This window comes from Paramisgurnus dabryanus, chromosome 1 (genome assembly GCF_030506205.2).
Source record: "Paramisgurnus dabryanus chromosome 1, PD_genome_1.1, whole genome shotgun sequence".
Taxonomy (NCBI): domain Eukaryota; kingdom Metazoa; phylum Chordata; class Actinopteri; order Cypriniformes; family Cobitidae; genus Paramisgurnus; species Paramisgurnus dabryanus.
Genome location: NC_133337.1, coordinates 42,493,215 through 42,517,937, shown reverse-complemented (window position 1 = coordinate 42,517,937; position 24,723 = coordinate 42,493,215). Strand labels below are relative to the sequence as shown.

General features: G+C 35.9%; 1 protein-coding gene across 2 annotated transcripts in view; it reads left to right on the top strand.

The window, feature by feature from the left end:
• Positions 1-24,723, top strand: part of LOC135744534 (cadherin-18) — a 305,028-nt gene that overhangs the window by 235,055 nt on the left and 45,250 nt on the right. For both annotated transcript variants that reach the window (XM_073815065.1, XM_065262727.2), the window contains exons 5-7: positions 14,047-14,214; positions 17,270-17,457; positions 23,070-23,323. In XM_073815065.1, the coding sequence (XP_073671166.1) occupies positions 14,047-14,214; positions 17,270-17,457; positions 23,070-23,323 (610 nt within the window). The remainder of the gene's footprint in view (positions 1-14,046; positions 14,215-17,269; positions 17,458-23,069; positions 23,324-24,723) is intronic.

The window sequence follows — 24,723 nt, the reverse complement described above, 5'->3', positions numbered from 1 at the left end:
CAGAAAAGTAATATTATTACGTAATGCACGTTACTTGTAATGCGTTACCCCAACACTAATAGTTATAGATAGTTATAGATAGTGATTGGAGAAACAAAGCTCAATTGAACCAATTACAGTTCGAAACACCACACACGCTGGTGACCCCTGCTGGTCAAAGAGTGTAAAAGCAGATATGTCCAAACATTTTACACTTTTTTTTTACAAAATAATAGCAAGATTTTTATTAAAATATGTAAAAAATTATTTAACTTAATTAAGACATAATTAAAAGTGTATTATGTGTTTTTAGTTTTATTTAGGGCAAACAAATAATTAAAACTAACTACCCTTTTAATTATGCACATTTTTGTCATTAAATCTGTTTATAACCAAAAAGAAGACAAAATGGTAGTGTTATTAGTCAGAAGGGTACATGTTTTATGAACTTGCATAATAAAACTGACCCGAGTTCACCTAAACATAATAGACACTGGTCATTTGTGATCAACTCCCCCTAAAGAAGCCTCTTTGCTAAAATCACGTGACTTGGGCCAGTTTGAAACACGTTCCGAACCACTGATTCAAAACAAAAGATTCATTGATGTTTCGAAGCCTCATGAAGCAGTGCTTCAAAAATGACCATCACTAGTTATAGACGCTGGAATGGCATTAGGAATAAAGAAAGAAAGAAAGAAAGAAAGAAAGAAAGAAAGATCCTTCGGATGAGACGTTAAAACCGAGGTCCTGACTCTCTGTGGTCATTAAAAATCCCAGGATGTCATTTGAAAAAGAGTAGGGAGTAGCTTATTATTTTATTCTGTTTTTTTTAACACTGCATACAAATTCCCTGTATTTTCTGGTTGTTTAAGGGACTGAGAAATAATTATATATGCTCATTATACCATTGCAAAAACAACAAACCTAATGGTGGTTTATTACCATTACTGTACACAAATGACTAACTTCAGTGAGCCATAACATTGTGCTTCTAACAGTGTCCCAAACTTAGTATTTAGACTATAAGGTCACTTAGTTTCCCAGGTTGCACTTCTAAGCAGTACACACATGGTTCTTTTAAGATGAAATCAAAGTTGATGATTGGTTGTGAACTGTTTTATCTTTGACTTTAGCTCACGGTGTTATATTGGAACAGCCTAACACTCAGCCAGAATCAGGGCCAAAGGTAATCTCCCATAATCCCCTTTGCTTACCAAGACTGTCCTCTTTTTGAAATTTACAGCCTGTGAAAAGTGAGAGAATGAGAGAGATAGTCAATAGAGACAGGGATAAGGGCAGAGAGAGAGAGACGAGTGAAAGGCTAACAATTTTGTTCACTCAGCTAACCATAGGTCAGGCTTGCCACTTGTTCCTCAATGACTGTGTGGAATTGGCTTAGCTGGTTTCCATGGAGACCAGACTGGTTGTTTTGAGGAAAAGTATAAGGAGAAAGTAATGGTGCTTGGCTCAGAATGGTCTCTCATGGGCTTTATTTTCACAGTCAGAGTTAAACGGGTACAATTTGTGAATTTTCTTACTTTATTTATACAACAGTTAGGTAGAAGTTAATCATTTTGCATCAGCTTCGCTAAAACAGGACTAGAGTTTAGTGTGTTTTTTGTTTTCTTCTGTTGTTTAAAGGTCACGTTCTTCCTGATCCCATTTTTCAAACTTATGTTAGTGTGTAATGTTGCTGTTGCTAAAGCTCAAAGTTCACTGCCAGGCGATATATTTTCTTTAACAGAATTCCCCTTTTAAAGCCTACAGCGAACGGCCGGTTTGGACTAAAGTCCGCTACTTCCCGGTTGAATGACGTCAAAGTAAGAGTTTTTGACTAAACTCTGCCCACAGGAATACGTCAGTCGCCAGCTAAGCTAACGGCAAGATAAGCTAACGGCAAGTTAAGCTAACGGCAAGGTACTGTAAGCTAACGGCAAGCTAAGCTGCTATCGAATCACAACACACTAAACAAACTACACAATCAGAGCTCGTTACGTATTTCTGAAGAAGGGACTTCATAGGACAAGGAAGACATCAGCCCGTTTTTAGGACAGTGAAAACAGCGCTATACAGATAAGTAAATTCTGTGAAAAATAATGCTTTTTTTTGTAAAGTTAAACATGAACACGTTATATTGTAAACCCAATCTCAGCTTTAAAAACACAAAAGGAACGGGACCTTTAAAAGGGACCTTAATGATGTGCATGCATTACGGTTTTGTTATTTGGGGCATCTTAAAAACGTTTTATACATCCTAATAACAAATACCACACTTTCCACATTTACAGCAACCCTGTTTTATATTTCCTCAATAGCACGGACAATAAACATGAGTGATAGCTGTAGAGAGACACTCTCTCACCGCTGACGGATGAGGAAAAGGTCACAGCATTAGTCTTTGTGTTGTTTTAATGGAGTGAATGGCTTCGTGCCAGAAACTTCTGTAGCCTTAGGATCCGGGGTTAAGTAATGCTTCAGCCGGGGTAATAGCTCATGATCACCACTGGGGCAGAAGTGATGGCAGGGCAAAACTGAAGTTATGATATTAAAGTAAGACAAATGAATAAGAGATTCATTCTGGAAAGTTTACAAACATCTTTTGTAGTATTGTGATCTGCTTTTGTTTGTACCCTTACAGTTTGGCTTGCAGTGCCGGCCCGAGCCTCTTTGGGGCCATAAGCAGAATTTGTTTGGGGGCCCCCCTCCCACCAATTTTTTATAAAAAAAAAAGAAATTACAAACATTGATAAAAAGAACAAAGTTGCACATTAAGTAAGGGCTAAAATTAACATTAGGTACAGAAATCAAATCAAATGAATCATAGCACTGTCTTTATTGTATGAATTAAATATAATTATAATTTTTTAGAGCTACAGAAGTGATTTTTTTCTTTGTCTTGGATTGTTTGCTCAACATTAATGACACAGACTTGAATAGATTTATTGAGGTTACTGTCTCTTTAAGAGAAGCACGGACCTGGTTTCTGCATAATCTTACATAAACCTAAGACATAAACAAATATTTTTATTGGAAAAGAAGAATACTGTTGAGATTATTTTGTTTGTATGTGCCCTGTCAAGAACAGAAAGATTTTATGTCCGCTTGCTTTCTGAAACGCGTCTCTCCATGTGTGCAATACTGAGTGCACTTAAGCGCGCGCACACACACAGACGGAGGACGAATTACAAACGACGCAGCATAAAACGTTCCGTTGTTTTTTAGTGCTCTATTCCTCAAATGTATGTTAATGAACTACAGTATGACACAGTAGCGTAACTCTCTCTAAAGTTTAAACATCAAGTGTTCTGATCTCTGTAGGGCATAGTGAGGATCACGTCTGATTGGTGCTTAATTAAACATACTGTAAATAATCATGCAAACATACCATCTTGTTCTTTTTTTTCTCCTCCTGTGTCCTTTTCTTCTTTCTCTTTTTTGGCACCAGAGGGATACCATCCTTTTTTTGTGACATGGCTTATCATTTATTACAGTGACGCACAATTGCGCGCCGGCGGGAATTGTCAATGCACACGAGGTGTCTATATTGCGCATGACTCAAATGCTAGAACTGCTGACACACAGACATGTTATCTTGAATTATTAATTTATTCATTCGTATTCATTCATTTATATTACTTGTTTAAGTTATTTAATTGTAAAAAAAACTTGGGGGGCCAGGGGGTCCCAAGCAGCTGCTTAGTTCGCTTATGCCTCTGGCGGGCCCTGGAGGCTTGTTATGTGTTTACCATGTAATCCTGTTTTGTTAATCAGTAACTCATAATTTACTCGTCGATTGTATTTTATACCGATTTAATAAGTGTGAGAATGCAACGCAACACTGGATTGCTCCCATTTTAATCAACAAATGTATCTACATTGCAAACATCACTTCATCGTGCACTTACTGTACAGTTTGGAAAGATTGGGTTTATTATAGTGGGAGCAATCTACTTTTGTTGCAGTACAATACTCACTTATATTGTTGATTGATAAAGACATAAATTAATTCAGAAGCTTTCACGCCTCTTCGCATACAGCCTTTCCCAGGAAAAAGTGTCTAAGAAATTGTAAATCAATATATTGTTTTATATGAATGAGTAGGCAGAATGATTTTCACATCATTTTTGAAGAAAAAACTCTAGACTACTAGATCCTGTTTTGAAAAGTCTTTGGGAAAACATGTTTAGAATGAGTTTTGTGGACTTATATCAGTGACTTAAACATTTAGCTTTTTCAAAAAACACACATAAACATTTTTCTCTCAAAAATACAAACATGTACATACATGTAGCTCATATAATATTGTAGCCCAGTTTGTGCTAAACACAGTGTTAAGAGACTTTTGCCATTATTATGTTTCTAAGCAAAGAAGCACAAATGTCTGTGCAGGTGAAAACTTTTCCAGGGCCCTAAAAACCCCTTAGACCCCAGAGGGTTAAAGTGAAGGCAAGTGAAATAAAGAAAAGGAAAACTAATAAAGTGAAAGTTTATGTAGCATTACTACACTGGATGCGAGTGATTCAAGCGTATGAGATCATGCGATGCAACAAAAGTAGGGCTGTCAAAAGATTAATCGTGATTAATCACATCTAAAATAAAAGTTTGTGTTTACATAACATATGTGTGTGTAGTGTGTATAATTAATATTTATATATAAAAACACACACAGTCATGTATATATTTAAGAAAAATTGGTTATATTTATATATAAAATATTTATATTTCTATATAATATAAATTATATAAATGTTTATACAGTATATAAATGCAAATATTTCTTAAATATACACATGAATGTGTGTGTATTTATATATACATAATAATTATACACATTACACACACATATGTTATGTAAACACAAACTTTTATTTTAGATGTGATTAATCACGATTAATCTTTTGACAGCCCTAAACAAAAGTCAATGGAACTTGATAAGAATGAAGCGTGTGGCGCATCACGTCGCACCAGCTCCAATGTGTGTCATATGCTGTCCTGCTTGTAAGTCGCTTTGGATAATTGTTAAGAATTAAGATAAAAGTTATTATGATCTTTGAAAGCCAATGTTGACATTTGAAATCACCTAAACAAACACCCCCCTACCCCAATAGAATCTGGACATTCTTTTGATAGACCCGGCCTACACATTCGCAACCCAAGCAAAGATGTTGATTAGTAGACACGCACCTTACTGTTCATTGGCTACAAGTGTGTGTAAAATATTGTGCATCATTTTTTTCTTCATAAAAATAAGTATAGATTTCCACTGTGGTTTCAAAGTTTCACGTCCTGCAGTTATTTTTCAAATTTGAGTATGATATCACTACCTAGTCTCACAATATTATGTACCTATAGTCACATAATTATTTTATAATTTTTCGTGATATTGTCACAAATTTCCGCATTTTTTTGTGATCGTATCATTAATTTCTGTTTATGTGTCATTGTCACGTATTGGTTACTTAACTGCTTTTTCCTATTTTCAAACCATTTTTGCTCCGTTTTAAGGTTAGGTTTGGTGTTTGCGTTAGGATGTCACTTTAAGTATTCGTTTATACAATTTTTTCTGATTTATTTCTTTATATTTTTTTAATTTTAAAACATTGTCGCCTGGCGTTAGGGTTAGAGTTGGGTTTTGGTAAGGATGCCATTTTATGTAAATCTAACCCTAAACCGAAGTGACAATGGTAGGAAAATAGGACAAAACAGTTAAGTAACCAAATATGTGACAATGACACATGACAATGATATGTTCACAAAAAACCCGAAAAAAATTGTATCACAAAAAAGAATTAAAAAATTACGTGACTATAGGTACGTGATTTCATGTGACTGGGCTGGATATCACATTAATAGGATCCTGTAGTGTAAGCGATCATGGCATGTTCCCAAAATTGCCACTAAGTTACTTTAAAATGCGAAACTTGGTATTCTATTTACAATTTATTACTGTATATGAACATGTATGCACTTTCTTTGTACATTATGTACATAGTTTGTTCGGCATTTAACTCTTTTCCCGCCATTGATTCTTATCAATTAAGAAAAAAACACTTCCCTGCCTATGACGAGTTTTTACGGCAATCCATATTTCCGTTATTATCCACTAGGTGACGCTCTTACCAAACTTATAAAACACTGACATATCAACTAAAGCCAAAAACCAGCCCAGTCTCACGAAATTACGTACCTAAAGTCACATCATTTTTTAAATTCTTTTTCGTGATGCAATTTTTTTTGTTTTTTTTTTGTGATCGTATCATTGTCATGTGTCATTGTCACGTATTGGTTACTCAACTGTTTTGTCCTATTTTCATACCATTTTCGCATCGGTTTAGGGTTAGATTTACATAATATGAAATCCTTACCCAACCCTAACGCCAGTTTTAAAAATAAAAAAATATAAAAAAATTTAAACAATACTTAAAGTGACATCCTAACGCAAATAACAAATCTAACCCTAAACCGAAGGGACAGTTTGAGTAACCAATACATGACAATAACACATACGTAGAAATTTGTGATACGATCACGAAAAAACACGGAAATCTGTGATAGTATCAAAACAATTAATCAAAAAATTATGTCGTAGTCATATGTACATAATTTCGTAAGACTGGGTATAAACAGTAAAAACTTTGTGTATGTTTTGATCATCATTCTGAATCTGATCACTAACAAATGTCCTTTACAAAAATGCAATTATCTCAGCTTTTTTTTATGTTTTTTTGTTTAAAAGCAGTGTGTCTGATCTTTTATTTGATATACTGTACGGTTATATATTTAAAGAAGAACATTTTCTGGAAGCATTCAACTTTTGCGAAATCATAAAAGATGCTTGCAAACACCCCTGACATTTTCTTCAAGTCTAGTACAGAAATATGTCCAGATATTGTGAGAGATCTCTCTTGGGTATTTTCTGCACTGTTTGTCACATCCTGATATTTCCCTAGCGCTTTCTGTTCTCGTTTCGAGCCTTTTGAAGTGACAGTGGTCAACGTCACTTGCCTGCCTGATAATATCATTGCCTTCGGTCGCTCATGGATTGACCCAGGTTTAATGTTGGACAGCTAATCCTGAGCCTGTCAACCTGATGCTTTGTTAATTTAAAAAGCGAAAACAGATGCCGTTATCATTATTTATTGCAATTGTGTTTTGGTTCTTCATCACTGTGAGGGAAATGAAAGAAAACAGGTGTTTAAAAAAAGATTCAGGGTGACTTCAGTCACTAAAAGAGAAAAGCGATGGTTATTTATGGTTGACTCAAAAGCACTTTTCAGCATAATAATGACAAATCAATATTTCCTCTCTGTTTGCGCTCCATAAATTAAAGTGAAAAATGAATCAGTCAGTTACAAGGCTGCGAATGCTGTGCCGAATTCATGTCGGTCTGTCACCTGACTAATACGCCCAGTCTGTTTATTTATGCATCTGTAATGTTTTCTTTAATGGCTTGCGTGTATTGACTGCGTGTCGCATTCAGACCCCTCTATCAATGGAAGCTGCAGGCTACCAAAGCTATTGTTTTCAAGCATTATAAAGCAGGATCGGATCGTCTGATAACACTTCCATTTTGTAAAGAGCGATTGTTGTTGCCGTTCCTGCTTTAGTGAACATCACTCAAACCTGACACAAATAAAATCCAATATTCTGAACATATTTTGCCTGTCTGGATGAGTTTCGTGGGCTGTCTGGATTGAATCACAGATAAAGTAAAGCATCTTGACTTGATGCTTGTATATGTTTGGTTCTGTGTATAAACTATTAGTTCTGGTCATGAATGCAGAGCGATTGGTCAATGAAACGTTCCACGATATTGTTTGTTTATTCCTGTTATGCTGTAATCATTTTAAGCAGTTTTATTTTAAACATCTAGCTTGTGTTGCAATTCAAGGAAGTATTTCTATGAAATCTTATGAATCTTTCTTGACTATATTGTTAAACAAAACTACACTTAAATTGATAAAAGCAAACGTTGGCGATCACGGAGCAAAGTATATAAAGTGGGAGGAGTTGGATCTAGATCCAACATCGCCCCCTGGATGTCGTGTTCTGCAGTGAGGACCATCTCTCATTTTTTGCACAATTGTTAGAAATAACATGTCAAAGACGTTGCACTAAGATATAGGGTCTGCATCCGAAATGGCATACTCTGTACTTAACAAGCTCTATATAGTATGAATCTGTGTCTTACGAATGAAATCCGGACATACTACATTTGCCCTACTGAAAATACCAGCTAACACGAGAATAAGCTGGTTCTAGCTGGTCTCCCAGCCTGGCAGGCTGGTTTTGGAGGGGTTTGGCCATTTTTTAACTGCTCAGGCTGGGAGACCAGCTGACCCACCAGCTAAAACCATCTAACCCACCAGCTTTTCCAGGAAGGTAACCATTTTTGGTTCCGGGAATGCTCCCAGAAAGTTGTTTTTTGTTCCCAAAATAATTTTTTTAAAGGTTCGTTTTTGGTTCCCCAGGAAAGTTTTCTTTACAGAAATAAAACGTTATTTTAACATTCTGCTAACCTGCAGGGAATGTTCTGGGAAGGTTCTCTTTAGGTTATAAATGAAAACCTAAAAATAGTGTAGGGAACGTTCTGGGAAGGTTCTCTTTAGGTTATAAATGAAAACTTAAAAATAGTGTAGGGAACGTTCTGGGAAGGTTCTCTTTAGGTTATAAATTAAAACCCAAAATAGTGCAGGGAACGTTCTGGGAAGGTTTTCTATAAATTTAAACCCAAAAATAGTGTAGCGAACTTTCTGGGAAGGTTCTTTTTAGGTTATAAATGAAAACCTAAAAATAGTGTAGGGAACGTTATGGGAAGGTTCTCTTTAGGTTATAAATGAAAACTTAAAAATAGTGCAGGGAACGTTCTGGGAAGGTTCTCTTTAGGTTATAAATTAAAACCCAAAATAGTGCAGGGAACGTTCTGGGAAGGTTCTCTTTAGGTTATAAATTAAAACCCAAAATAGTGTAGGAAACGTTCTGGGAAGGTTCTCTTTAGGTTATAAATTAAAACCCAAAATAGTGTAGGAAACGTTCTGGGAAGGTTCTCTATAAATTAAAACCCAAAAATAGTGTAGCGAACGTTCTGGGAAGGTTCTTTTTAGGTTATAAATGAAAACCTAAATATAGTGTAGGGAAAGTTCTGGGAAGGTTCTTTTTAGGTTATAAATAAAAAAAAAATAAAAATAGTGTAGGGAACGTTCTGGGAAGGTTCTTTTTAGGTTATAAATGAAAACTTAAAAATAGTGTAGGGAACGTTCTGGGAAGGTTTTCTATAAATTTAAACCCAAAAATAGTGTAGCGAACTTTCTGGGAAGGTTCTTTTTAGGTTATAAATGAAAACCTAAAAATAGTGTAGGGAACGTTATGGGAAGGTTCTCTTTAGGTTATAAATGAAAACTTAAAAATAGTGCAGGGAGCGTTCTGGGAAGGTTCTCTTTAGGTTATAAATTAAAACCCAAAATAGTGTAGGAAACGTTCTGGGAAGGTTCTCTATAAATTAAAACCCAAAAATAGTGTAGCGAACGTTCTGGGAAGGTTCTCTTTAGGTTATAAATTAAAACCCAAAAATAGTGTGGGGAACGTTCTGGGAAGATTCTTTTTAGGTAATAAATGAAAACCCAACAATAATGTCGGGAACGTTCTGGGAAGGTTCTCTTTAGGTTATAACTTAAAACCTAAAAATAATGTAGGCAACGTTCCGGGAAGGTTCTCTTTAGGTTATAAATTAAAACCCCAAAATAATGTTGGGAACGTTCTGGGAAGGTTCTTTTTAGGTTATAAATTAAAACCCTAAAATAGTGTAGGGAACGTTCTGGGAAGGTTCTCTTTAGGTTATAAATTAAAACTAAAAATAGTGTAAGGAAGTAGTGTGTTCCTGTTATGCTGTAATCATTTTAGCAGTTTTATTTAAAACATTTAGCTTGTGTTGCAATTCAAGGAAGTATTTCTATCAAATCTTATGAATCTTTCTTGACTGTATTGTTAATCAAACGTACACTTAAATTGATAACAGGTTCTGAACGTAAGGAACGTTCTGGGAAGGTTCACTTTAGGTTATAAATTAAAACCCATAGTGTGGGGAACGTTCTGGGAAGGTTCTCTTTAGTTATAAATGAAAAACCAAAAATAGTGTAGGGAACATTTCGGGAAGGTTCTCTTAAAGTTATAAAATAAAACCCCAAAATAGTGTAGGGAAGTTCTGGGAAGGTTCTTTTTAGGTTACAAATGAAAACCTAAAAATAGTGTAGGGAACGTTCTGGGAAGGTTCTCTTTAGGTAATAAATTAAAACCCAAAAATTGTGTAGGCAACGTTCTGGGAAGGTTCTCTTTAGGTTATAAATAAAAACCCAAAAATTGTGTAGGCAACGTTCTGGGAAGGTTCTCTTTAGGTTATAAATTAAAACCTAAAAATAATGTAGGCAACGTTCTGGGAACGTTCTTTTTAGGTAATAAATGAAAACCCAAAAATAATGTAGGGAATTTTCTGGGAAGGTTCTGGGAAAAAGAAACTACTGTACAGGGGATGTTACTAAATCATTTTTAATTTTAGTTTTCCAAAAATAACTAAATGGGAATCATATGGGAGCATTATGGAAACGGTCTGTGTTTGTTGTTCCCAGCTTAAACCAGCTACTTCCATCTTATACCAGCTAAGACCAGCCAACCAGCTTAGCCAAGATGGCCAATCTTCCAGTCTAGTCAATTTGGATTAAGCTGGTGGGTCAGCTGTTCTTCCACTAGGACCAGCTAAAAAGTGTCCAAAACCTCTCTACCTGTAAATCCAGCTTAACCAGCTAAAACCTGTCTGGGAGACCAGTAAAATCCAGCCAACCAGTTTAGGCTTGTTGTTGCTGGCTCTTTCAGTAGGGTTGTCATGTGACATACCAGCATCAGTTGCGTTGTGTGATCTCCATTCACAAATCCTCTCCCATGGCCTCATGGGATAGTAAAGTGTCCTTTGAATGCCCATTTCAGAATCTAGCCAGTTGAAGTAGGTCATCTGGGTATTTTTCACCTACTATTTTGTAAGTTCTGTGAATTCGGACATACTTCTTTTGTCACAGTTGGAAAGTATGCAGTTTCAAATGCAGCCTTTGAGAAATAGCTTAAGGGTGTCAGCTGTAGGTTTTATTATTTCAGCATATTGGAGAAACTGCTATATATTTACTTATGTGTGATATTGTGACAGCAGAAAATGTGTATGATATATGGCCTGATGGACAATTTACACATTTTATCACAATTACATCTGGTATATTAAGACTTAAATTGTGGGAGTATGAAAATAAAATGACTCTATATTGTGTATTAACTGTTTATGTATTGTGAATCACTGCATAGATCACTCACAGACCAACTATAAACCTTACAGTAATTTAATTGCCAGATATTATACAGTATATTATATTTGAAGGATATCATCTGATTACTTTTTTTAATTACTTATGTCATGAAAATGTTGTATGAGGGCACTCAAGGCTGTTTCATATTGTGCATATCATCACAGGTACATGTTTGCAAGTACTCTGTAATGTGCTGTGCTTTAAGGTAGATAAAAGGTAATATTAAACTGTATTTACCAAGGCATAGATACATAATACATGGTAATGACATATTATGAGCCTCAAACACGATTGTTTTCTCCTTCTAATGTCCTTGTGCATGCAAAATACAGTAGGAAAATAGGCCAATCTCAACACAACACCAACTGTGACGCTACAGTCGAGATGTATGACCCAACATTAACTTATACATTAAATTAAGTCCAATGTTGTAACAATGCTAAAAACAAAGTTGTGACTGCTGAGTTAGCGTTATATGCTAGTTAATGCTAAATGCTAGCATTTATGCTGAAGTTCTACTATTGACGTTATTGTTACGTTTTGCAGGTCCATACTGAAAAACACAAACGTACCACTTAGAAACGTCCATTAACAATCTTCAAACAATTGATTATACCTCAAATTCTGTATATTCGTCTGATACAGATCTGTTTACACACACACAGAGAGCTACTGACAGGAGCTGCTCTAAGAAACAGCCAATCAGATCAGAGCTCAATATTATTATTCATGACCCTTCAAATAAGGTTATAATAGACTATTTCATTCTAAGGGCAAATCCTGGGGTTGTCAATTGATATGTAAAACCATCTCTGGATAATTTTTGCACTTAATAAAGTCACAAACCTTCTATGTAGATATCAGAGAACAATGTAACATATTTATATTTCAATGCATTATTTGGCACCTTTAACAAAATACCTATTTTTTTGCAATATCTCTCACATAGTAGTTAATTGCTTAAATATAATTCTGAATGTAAAAAATGTGTTTCTTTGATTCTGTAAAGTGTCAATTTCATTGCTGGTTTTTCTTCTGTAAGGGGTTTTAGTTTAAAAGAGAATGGTGAAGAGAAGGAGAGATGTTAGTGGGAGAGAAAAGGAAATTGAGAGGCATGGAGATGACAGACATTGTGCGACACAATAGATTGAGAAGCAAGAGAAGAGATGATTCAGATTAAAGACGTGTTGAGGCTGGTTTGGGGGGATGCTCTTGGGCTAACCACAGTGAACATTACTCATTTCTTTTTAAACGAGTAAATGTTAGTCGATATTTGTGTGCTTCTATTTTTTCAGACACTGACTGTAGTTGTAAAAAAAACTTGATATCCATTGATTTAATTGTACTGGTTTTCAGGTTGTTTTCCCAGTTATGTCTGTCAAATAATCAATGATTAATCACGATTAATCACATTCAAAATAAAAGTGATTTTTTTTTGCATAATATGTGAGTTTGTGCTGTGTGTAATTATTATGTATATATAAATACACACACATTCACACATATATATATATATATATTTATTTATATTTTAATATATCCTATATTATATATAAATTTAAAAAAGTATATATAAATAAATAAAAAAAAATTAAAATTCTGAAATGACTATGTGTGTGTGGTTAAATATACATAATAATTACACAAAAATTATTTTGAATGTGATTTATCACGATTAATCTGTTCCCAGCACTAATATATATATATATAAATTTATTCATCCTTGATCTCTTAACATGTTGCTCAGACTTTCTCGTCTTTTAGAAGTCAGTAATTTGTGAATTAGCTGCTAAGTGGATCAGAATATATGCTGATGGTAGAAAGTCTGACTACACAAGGCTGAAATGGCTGTGCTGTCTTTTTGCAAAAATTGACATTTTGATATGCAGATGTGTTTGGTGTCGCCATCTGCCACGGTAAAACAACATAATTGTCTATGATTTTGAAAAAATGCTTGATAAACCATTTAACTTTCCAATTAATTTAAAAATAATGGTCAAATGTGGCCTAGCTGTTTTTTAACAGCCCATTTGTGACTAGAATTGCAAATAAGACCTCTTATCAAATATCTAAATTGTTTTCCCATGACAGCAATGAGATGGAAAGCCTTCGCTTACATTTCCCACTGTTCATATTTTTCATGGCATAATGATCTTACGTTACAGAGTTAAAGAAGAGACCTTGATAGAGTCTCTTCACCAAATAATAAAGCAAGGTAATACAAGGTAATAAAGGTAATAGTAAAGCTATTGGATGTAACAAGATGTGGCACTGCAATTACTATGAATGTGGGACAATTTAACTGAAATATGGCCGCTCTGGTAAAGGAAGTCCCTCCTTTTAATTTAAAGAACCAATCATCAATCAATAAAGACTGATGATTGTCTGGGGAAGAGGCTTTGTATACCTGTGTGCATGCACAGTACCTCAAACAATTTTAAAAAGGTGTTTTTTGAGATTAAATTAACAAACGTTATGGTACAGTTGATGTCAGGTGTAATTGATTGCCTGGATGTCTTGCAAACACATTCCCAAAGGAACTTGGACTTTAGGTAAGGCTAACAGTGATTTTCAATGGGAATGACACTTTGCAGTGTCCCAAGGACTTAATGTGGTAAACTCACACACATAACCCTTGTCTTTACAGTGTGAATTATGCTTCTACCCATATGCATGATACAGTATTTGTGTATAATGTTGTGTTTTCATTGTTTTTGCGTAGGCATCATCAGGACAGCCCTGGCAGATATGGATCGAGAGGCAAGAGAACATTACTCAGTAGTGATTCAGGCAAAAGACATGGCAGGTCAGGTGGGCGGGCTGTCGGGCTCCACCACGGTCAACATCACACTCACTGACGTCAACGACAACCCACCCAAGTTCCCTCAGAGTGAGTAACGTTGAAAACAAAGTTGGTAACATATTGCTTTCATTAGGTCTAGGTTGGCTGTATTACTAAACCTTGTGGGCCATGTAGACTACACTTTGGCAATATTACAGCTATGATGCCCCCACTGAAAAAATCAAGCTTAAGGTGTAAGCTTATCTTTGTTTTGAAATACAGAGGCTGCCTTTTATCTGGTCCAAGCGGATCATTGGCTGGTAGATCAGCCTTCATTTTAAAAACAGCTTAAACCAACATAAGCTGGCTTGCTGGTCTTTCTGCTTCTACCAATCATTATAGACCAGGGGTCTTCAACTACTCTTCTTTAAGGGCCAGACTTTAAAAATGTAAATGGCCAAATGATGCATACCAAACTTTTATCAATATTTGTACCTCATATATATTTTATATATATTATTAAACAAATGTGCAATATATGGCTAACATATTATGTTAGTTTTAGTTATATGTCATATATATATATATAAAAAGGTAACACTTTACTTGAAGGGGTGTTCATAAGACTGACATGACACCTTCATAATCATGACATTACACGTGTCATGAACATAAAGGAGATTTTATGCACATTTATGACAACTGTCATTAAGTGTCATTTGTTCAATTATGTCATTTTTAATGTAAATATGAGATTGACATAAATCAATACATCCTTACTTGCCATAAATCTGTCAAATAATTATAATTATAATTATTTGACAGATTTATGGCAAGTAAGGATGTATTGGTTTTTGTAATTGATTTTATTTGTTAAACTCATGGAGGAAACTTAAAAAACCGGCGTGAAGCGCGATTGATTTCAAAAGTGAAATGTGTATTACAACTTACCAGGTGTCCCAATGTCCTCACTGACACTCTTCCAAGCGAGGTCCTTTTTATTCCTATCTCTATAGAAATAAGAACTTGTGTCGTATTGCTCCGGGTGACTGCTTATGGACAATATCAAGCGTTTCTTAGTTGAATAAATTACTTCGGGACGGGCTGCCTCCACAGCAGCAAGCAGGCTCCTGATTGGTTAACGCGGCGCGAAATTCCACCAAAGTTCAAATTTTTCAACTCGGGCATCAGCCGCAAATTCGCGTCAAACGCAAAATGCACAAAAAGCACCATTCGCGCGTAGCGCGCCAGATGCTCAATTTGCGCCATTCGCGCGTACTAGACGCACAAATGACGTGGAATCGCCTCTTCCGCGCCAAACGCTTCTTTCGCACCGCGAGACCTACAGATGTGCGTTAGCGCCTCAATTGTGCTTCACGCCTCTACTGAGTGTGAACGCAGCATTATGAACACCCCTTCAAGTGTTAGCAAAAAACATTAAAAAACAAAAAAGATGCACACATCTTCTATTCAGTATTTTGCCTTTTAATTACTGAACATTTTTTTTTATATTTTTAAAACAATTGCAGTTTAACATTGCAAGAGCCAAATGTTCAACTATGAAGATTGCACAAAAAAAAAGTGCAAATGTAAATAATTCACAAATAAATGAATGCAAATGAATGAAACAATAAACAGCTATGCATTATGCCAAGGGTTACTTATCAAGTTAAACAAAATAGGATTAATAATTTTCACCTCGCACAAATGTTTTGATTGGAAACACACTGAAATACATCACTTCTGATCTGCATGTCGCATGTGGTGTAGTCGCACCATTTTTATTTTTTTAATGCATCTAAAGCTAAAATCGAATCTGAAATTTATGCACTCGCAGATGGTTGGCACCCCACGCAGCCCAGTTCTGACACTCCTTTTAGTTTATTGGCCGTCATTTGTCATGGAACTGTGGCTTTAAAGTAACCATGCTGATTTTAAATCAGACAAAGATGCAGACCGGATAAAGATGATTGGTGGGCAGTGTTTGGCCCGAGGGCCGCCAGTTGACTACCCCTGTTGTAGACCACCCAGATGGCACCAAACAGCTACAGTACCTGCTCAAAATGGATTTTCCCAAAGACCAACATCAAAACCGTCTTTTACCTGATTTGTTACATGCATAATTTGTATGATTCAGCAGGTACGATTTCCTTTTAAAATAGTTAGTTAAGTTGCCTTTTCAAGGAAAATTATTACTTTAATATCCACTCCTAAGTGCTCGCCCCCAGACTGAACTTTCTAAAGCTCTTCTGGAGACGTTGAAGGACTCTTTCATTACTGTGCTTTGATGTTGGCAAAAAGAAACCAAAATAACTTGACCTCTCGTTTCCCTTTCTTCATCATCCACCGCAAATATCCTTATTACTTCTTGAAGGTTAACTGTACTGTATGCTGTTGTAATGTTCTCTTTCTCTGCTTTTGTTTTTCACAGGGAACTTTCTCGCTGTTTTCACATTCATTATAGTGCACTATTAGATTTCTCAAGGGCTGCTTATGTATACTATATCATTATCCAATAGAGATGGAAATAAGCTTCATACAGATGCAGTGTGTGGCTGTCAGATAACTCGTCAAGTGAAACATGCACTGGTTTAAATATTTTAACGTTAATTAGCGTGAAGAGAAAAAAAGAAATGAACAGATTGGTGTTGTTTTGTAAGAATCCAATTATGTGTCTTGGATCTTGAGCTTTTGTAGATGTATTTTTACCCACATGAATAGAGCGCGACAGTAGGGTGCCAGAAGCAAAAATGGCAGAAACTTTTGTATCAATAACAAGTATGCATTTTATCCAAAGCAACTGTGCAAGTTAAAGAAACAGTTCAATCGAAAATAAAAATTCTGTCATCATTTACTTTCTCTTAAGTTGTTACAAATCTGTATAAATGTCTTTGTTTTGCTAAACACAAAGGACGATATGTGTAATCATGCAGGAAACAGGAGCACCATTGGCTTTCAAAAAATACTATGAAAGTCAATGGTGCTCAAAAACGATTTGGTTACAAACGATGTTTTTAAGCAATTATGCTTTTGTTGAAGCCACAGGTCTGTGTTTGACCTATGTTTTGTGTTTAATAGCCATATTCCTTTAGTCATTTAATTGCAAAATAACAATCAGCCTATCGAAAAAAAACACCAAGTGAGTTTTTGTGTGTGTCTGCAGAGAATTATCAGGTGTTTGTCCCCGAGTCGTCGCAGGTGGGGAAGCCAGTGGGAAAGATCAAAGCCACAGATGAGGACATCGGAATCAATGCAGAGATTAAATACAGCATCCTGAACCCAGAGGGCTCGGGAATGTTCTCCATTTCCACAGACAAAGACACTAGGGAAGGAATTATCACATTGAGAAAGGTATTTATGTCAATTGAGTGATGTTTGCCTAAATTAAACATCACTATTGTTATGCCACCTACTTAGGGTTAGGGTTTTTGCTAACTAAGAGCATTTTTTTGGTCTTTGGGAAAGAAAAAAATTCTCAAAATGATAGTTCATCCAAAAATGTAAATTCTGTCATCATTTTCTCATTCTCATGTTGTTCTAAACCTGGATTTTTTTTTCTGATAAACACAAAATAATATATTTTGATAAATGATTGTAAGCAGACAGCTGATTGTATACATTGACCTGACAATGGATTTCAATGGGTACCATTAACTGTGTGCTTACCATCATTTATCAAAATATCTTTGGTAAGACTTTACCTGAAGGGGTGTTCATAAGACTGACATGACATCTTCATAATCATGACACAACATGTTTCATGAACATGAAGGAGATTATATGCACATATATGACAATATCATTAAGTGTCATTTGCTCAATTTTGTCATTTTTAATGCAATATAACATGGTTTGAGATTATAACAACTTGACATAAACCAATATATCATAACTTGTCATGACAACTTGACATTACCAAGACAAAATAACTTATGATAAATTATCAAAATTAACAAACTACCTAGCTTTGTGTCTGACCACTTTATACCAGTGATACAAATTGAACTTGTCATTAAAATGTCATTAAGTGTTAATATTCTGCCAAATATTTTATAATAGTGTCATAAATATTTTTCTTGACCTCAACTACAGTGGCACAAATTAAATTTGTTATTAAAATGTCATTAAGTGTTAATACTTTGTATAGTTTTATAACAGCGTCATGAAAATTGTTTTTGACCTCAACTACAGTGGTACAAATATAATTTGTCATTAAAATGTCATTAAGTGTTTATACCTTGTCTTATAGTTTTATAACAGCGTCATAAATATTTTTCTTGACCTCAACTACAGTGATACAAATTAAAATTGTCATTAAAATGTTAAGTGTTAATACTCTGTCAAAAGGTTTTATAACAGATTCATGAATATTCTTCAGTTCATATTTTTTAGTTTCCTCCAGGTGTTAGAGAAATAAAATCAATTATCCGATAATAGTAATAATTATTATTATTATTATTATTATTATAATTAAAATTGATAAAATTATATTTTATTGCATTTAGAGACAGATTCACCTAAAATTAAATGAAAAAAAAATGGTGGGTTAAGCCATGCAGCGTTTGGTTAACACAGTCTCACCCCATGGCGTCAATATTTGACGACACTTGACCATGCGTCAATATGTTGACATGGAGGCTATACCTTTCATTTTTTGACGAACTGGGGACTTCAATACTATTACGTCCGTTGCATTCTCTTTCCTATTTTCTTACCATTTTCGCGTCGGTTTAGGGTAAGATTACGCAAAATTAAACAGTGTACGCGAAATTAAACAGTTGTCACCTGGCGTTGGGGTTAGAGTTAGGTACGCGAAATTAAAGAGTTGTCACCTGGCGTTGGGGTTAGAGTTAGGTTTGGGTAGGGATGTCATTATGTAAATCTAACCCTAAACCGACGCGAAAATGGTAAGAAAATAGGAAAGAGAATGCAACGGACTTAATAGTATTGAAGTCCCCAGTTCGTCAAAAAATGACGCGAAAGGTATACCCTCCGCGTCAACATATTGACGCATGGTCAAGTGTCGTCAAATATTGACGCCATGGGGTGAGACTGGGTTGGTTTGGTCCATATTGCTGCAAAAACGTTAATTTAATGTTGATTCAATTATATTAATGAAATGTTTTGTTCGATTTTTTCTATGTTAGAAAATTTTTGTTTTGTTAGTTGTGAGTTTTTTCTCTATTGTGCACATACATAAAGTTAAATATAATCTTTTGAAGTGTCTTCTTATTAACAATTAGTATTAACACTTATTGACTACATGCTACATGTCCATACTCAGGCCAGATCTTTGAGGTTGTCCAATTGGATGCTTCTCGAGAGGATTATGATGCATAAAAAATATAACAATTTGTGTTGTCTTGGTAAAGTCAAGTTGTTATGACAAGTTATGATGTATTAGTTTATGTCAAGTTGTCATAATAAAAGACATCCCAAACAATGTCATCTTTGCATTAAAAATGACATAACTGAGCGAATGACACTTAATGACAGTTGTCATAAATGTGCATAAAATCTCCTTCATAACCTTTCATAAAGTGTTACCATATCGTCTTCATCATTTATCGCAATACTTCCATAATATTTGTTTTCCTACTATGGAAGTCACATATATAACATATAAATTGGTTATTTCAAGTGGCGATCATATGAAAAGTCGGGGTACATTTGGGATTAACCGGGTTAAGATTTTATGACATTTATAATGTCTATTGTACTCACACAGTGATATAACGTTAGCTGTGCTGGCTAACTACAAATAAGGGCATCTAGGGTTGATTACGAGATAACAACACAGTTGACTTTCACTTCCAATGACAACAAAGCAGATTTTAGCCAGCAGAATCCAATATAAGTAATATTATTTGTGGCAAAATAAGATTGCGTCCATTTGTACCCCTCAAGGCTTTGTTTGCTTTTAAAAAGTCTCTGGAGTAGGACGAGGGAAAGTTGATGAGATAGTTGTAAATATCAGGATACTGCAGGTCAAAAAAGCAATCCGTGCCTTTATCAATACACAGTAAAAGCATGCCTGTGCATTATAATGATCGTTTGTTTAATGTACATATCTATGTCTCTTGAATTAAATTGCGCAGTGAACTCTGTTGCCTTAAAACTCATGCTGGCGCCATTCATTTCATAGTTGCTGTTCTTGCCTGCCAAAATGGCGATGTTAACAGAATAGTGGCGTCCGGACCTCTATAGCATGCAGCACACTTAAAAACACTTAAACTTCTTAGAAACCGCATTGCCAGGCCCTGGTAACCAGCCAGAAGATGTGTTATTGTTGCTGTGAGTTATCTTTAGAAACTCTGAAAGTGTAGTAAATGTCTTTGAAGAAACGTACAAACAATAAATGTAAGCAGCAGAGCCAACTGAGACTTAGCAGTACGAGGAAAGAAAATGTAAGTATTGCACGCAGTAGTCCATGAAACCTCATTAGAAAGTTCAGAACTCCAGTGAAACCTCTGAATTGTAATACGTTTTTATTTTTTTTACTTTTCACACTTTCTCTGAGTGTTCTTTGCAGTTCTTGAACAAAACGAATAATATAGGTGAGGTAATTATCCCAGTCAAGATATTGTTAGAAAAGTGCAATATTTAAATATTCACACAATGAGAGATCACACAGATATACTAACAGATATATAATCAGTCCTGTCAGGGTCAAACAGACGTCTTCCTCACTTCAGGAGTCGATTGCTCATTATTAACTTTTTTTTTGTATTCTGAGCTTCTTCGGTTGCAGTCTCAAGGGTCCTGAAAGCTGTGACTTCGGTGAATACCGAGTTTCCTATCTTGTTGATTAATACATAGCAGATCTCATATGCGAGTGAGCCGTTGAGGTTCAGACAGCTTTCATTATGTTTACTGACGTGAACCCATCTAAATACACGTTAAAAATACTGTGAAATATGTAGTACTGAATTGTGGAGTTACACAGTTAATTTTTTTTTCCACAATAGTGTGTTCAGGATTATTTGGGCGGGGCTAAAACAGTGGCTTGATGATGCACTGAAGCCACCGAGCACAGCCCCGCCCCTTACACAATCGCTAGCATCCATTAAGGTTGTAGCAGTTTTTGGTCCTGTCCCAAATGGCACACTCTGGACTTGTGGTCTTCCTCAGAGTCCACACTTTGATGACATCACGTAGTCCAGACTTTAGGGACCCTTGATGCGAGTCCACGTGGGCGCACCGGAGTCGTATTTTGGGACAGACTTGAGCATCACACCGGAAATAGGTAGAGAGGTTGCCGGTCAGTGTGAACTCCTCCCTTCCGTCGTCTGATTGGTCTGATTGCCCTTTCGCAAGGACTTCTGGGTTGGTACAGTGCGCGAAGTTGCTGGAGTGCGGGCTTCGCTGAAGACAGCATCAAGGGGGCAAAGGAGGCGCTGATGAGCACACTTCAAAGCGTAAAAATGACAGATGGGACACCCTACGGACTTGTAGACTAAGCGAGAACGCGCAATTTAAGGCCACGAGACCGAAAGTCCACATGAAGTGTGCCATTTGGGACAGGGCCTTTGAAGGTTGAGATAGACCCGTCAGCTTTCCCTCAAGTGGGCGTGGTTTCAGCACATATAGTGGACACGCCCCCAGCATTTGAGACCAGGGAATCCTGCTTGTTTTTCCAAGATTTTGATAAAAGTTTATTTATTCGCCTTTTAATCATTCAAATTTGGCTGGTTGGGGGTGGTGTCAAACTGAAAAACTTTAAAATAGCTTGAATGTAACTATACACCCTTTCCTCATTCAGCATATGAGGAACCATGAATATGCAAATTAGTCCAGACCATAGATAATATGTACATAGATCATACATTCAGCAGTTTCAGACACTTTAGTCCACTTTGCGTTTGCAGCACAGTTTTTTGCGATGACGTTAATACTGCACGTGTGCATGCATTTATTCATATTAGTGGCTCAAACTACTGATCCACTCTTTCAACTGCGATGATGTGATTGGTTACAGGTTTGTGACGTAGGAAACTGAGGCAATTTTAAACTGCGGTTTTTAGTCTGTCTTTGGAGAATCATGAATTTGCACATGGCTTGTTTTAAAGCACACTAAAAACACCACATGGATATATAAACAACAATAAAAACTTGATTTTCACTACAGGGGGACTTTAAGGACAGTTCATCCAAACATTACCATTCTGTCATACATAACCTCTGTGATTTTGTTTCATGGATTAGAAATGGGTGAATTTTCATAGTGTATATTCAAAGCAGAGGTCTTTACGGGACCACTTAGTCAGATCTGAAAACCCGAGGTCCGTATCGAGACCCAGATAACAAATTAAAATTAATGGAGCACTGTGCCAAATTATTTGCGAGGCCACCGGGTTTTTTTTTTCTGACTGGTACGTGCGGGGGCTGCAAACTGCACACACGTCGGTGCCGTTTACGGTCGGAATTGTGTCTTATTTTCTTGGGTTTGTCTTGGATTTGTCTCTTATTTATGCACGTTGGGTGTTGCGTGTTATTTTTCTATTGGACCCAAGAAGACCTCTGATTCGAAGTGAATGAGGTGTGTCAAATGCCCCCTTAAAAACCCCATAAAAAGAAATTATTATAACCTGTCCACTAGTGTCATATGGACCATTTGGTATGTTTGAACTAACATAAACAATTGTATTGGCAACTTACATAAGCAAAGATTAATAAATGCTGAAAAACTATATTGCTATGTTAGCTAATGCATTAACTAATGTTACCTAATGCAACTTTATTGTAAAGTGTTACTTTTGATATGTACCTTTTGTGTTCTACATAAAAAAGACATAATAATGATTAACAAATGACATTCAGTTTTGTGTTAATGATTCCTTTAAAGTCTAATTTCATCTGTAGAGACCAGACACTCAAAGCTCTGATTGAATAACGAACGCCTTTCAGCATATCAGAAAAGAAAAATTTATCTTATAATCCATCTTTCTGTTCTCCATTTTTAGCCTCTTAACTACGAAAAGAAAAAGCAGTACAGTCTTCACATCTCTGCCGAAAACACACACCTGGACCCTCGCTTCTCCTATCTGGGTTCATTTAAAGATGATGCCACGCTCAAGATCACAGTTGGAGATGTGGACGAACCCCCGGTTTTCTCAATGGATTATTACATCATGGAGGTGTACGAGAACGCCAGGGTTGGAACTGAAGTGGGAGCCGTCACAGCTCGAGACCCAGACAGCAAAAACAGTCCAGTACGGTGAGTAGATAGAGATATGTGACGGTAAAAGGGATAGTTCAGCCAAAAATGATAAACTCACCCTCAAGCCATCCACAAAATATGTGACTATCTTTCATACAAACGGATATGACACAATCTGAGTTATATTAGAAAATGTCCTGGCTCTTCCAAGCTTTATAATGTTGGTAAATGGTGCTACTGATTTTGAAGTCCTTCCATCCTTTATGGATGGCTCGAGTAAGAGATGGCTCACTTTTAGCATAGCTTAGCATAATCCATTGATCTGATTAGACCATTAGCATCGCGCAAAAAAATAACCAAAGAGTTTCGATATTTTTCCTATTTAAAAACTTGACTTTTCTGTAGTTATATCGTGTACTAAGACAGACGGAAAATTAAAAGTTGAGTTTTTCTAGGCAGATATGACTAGGAACTATACTCACATTTTGCCGTAACAATCAAAGACTTTGCTGCCGTAACATGGCTGCTGGAGGCGCAATGATATTACGCACTGCCTGAAAATAGTCCCCTGCTATTGAAAGTTACTAAGGGGACTATTTTTGGGCAGTGCATAATATCATTGCGCCTCCAGCAACCATGTTATAGCAGCAAAGTCCTTGATTATTACGGCAGATTCCTAACTTTTCATTTTCTGTCAGCCTTAGTACACGATGTAACTACAGAAGAGTCAAGTTTTAAATAGGAAACTTATCAAAACTCTTTGGTTATTTGTTTAGCACAATGCTAATAGAGTAATCAGATTCTATGGATTATGCTAAGCTATGCTAAAAGTGGTACAGACAGACCTGGAGATCGGCTGAATGGATTCCAGAACGATAAGAATCAAATGCGTAAGTCTAGGGGAGCTGGAAAATGAGCATATTTTCAAAAAAATGTAATGTCCCTTTAGGCCACACTTTCATTTTTAGGAATGCCTTTGAATTATGTTAAAAAACGTAAAACGAAGTAGTATTTATTTTTTAAAATAGCACTTTCTAAGCAAATAATTTACATTAGATTAAAGCATTATACAGACACTTTTATCTAAAGTGACTTGCAGTGCATTACAAGGTATATTTTTAGTATGTGTGTTCCATGGATTCGAACCCATGACCTTTGGAATTGCTTATGCAATGCTCCATGACTGAGTAATACAGAAGCAAATCTTTCAATCGAAGTTTACTAGGTTTAGATTATGAAAACTCTCTCTCTATCTATCTCTCTATCTCTCTCTCTCTGTAAAGGTCGAATTTAATGGTCTGACATTGAGTTGGTCTGACATGTAAGGATCTTTCTCCGTGCTTTGACTCTCTGTGGAGGATGTTGTTAATTAGAGCCGTTAAACAGCTCGTGTTTGTGTGTTAGTTAAACACTGCAGCCAAAAGCTCAATTAACCTCACACACTAATGAAAGGGAGA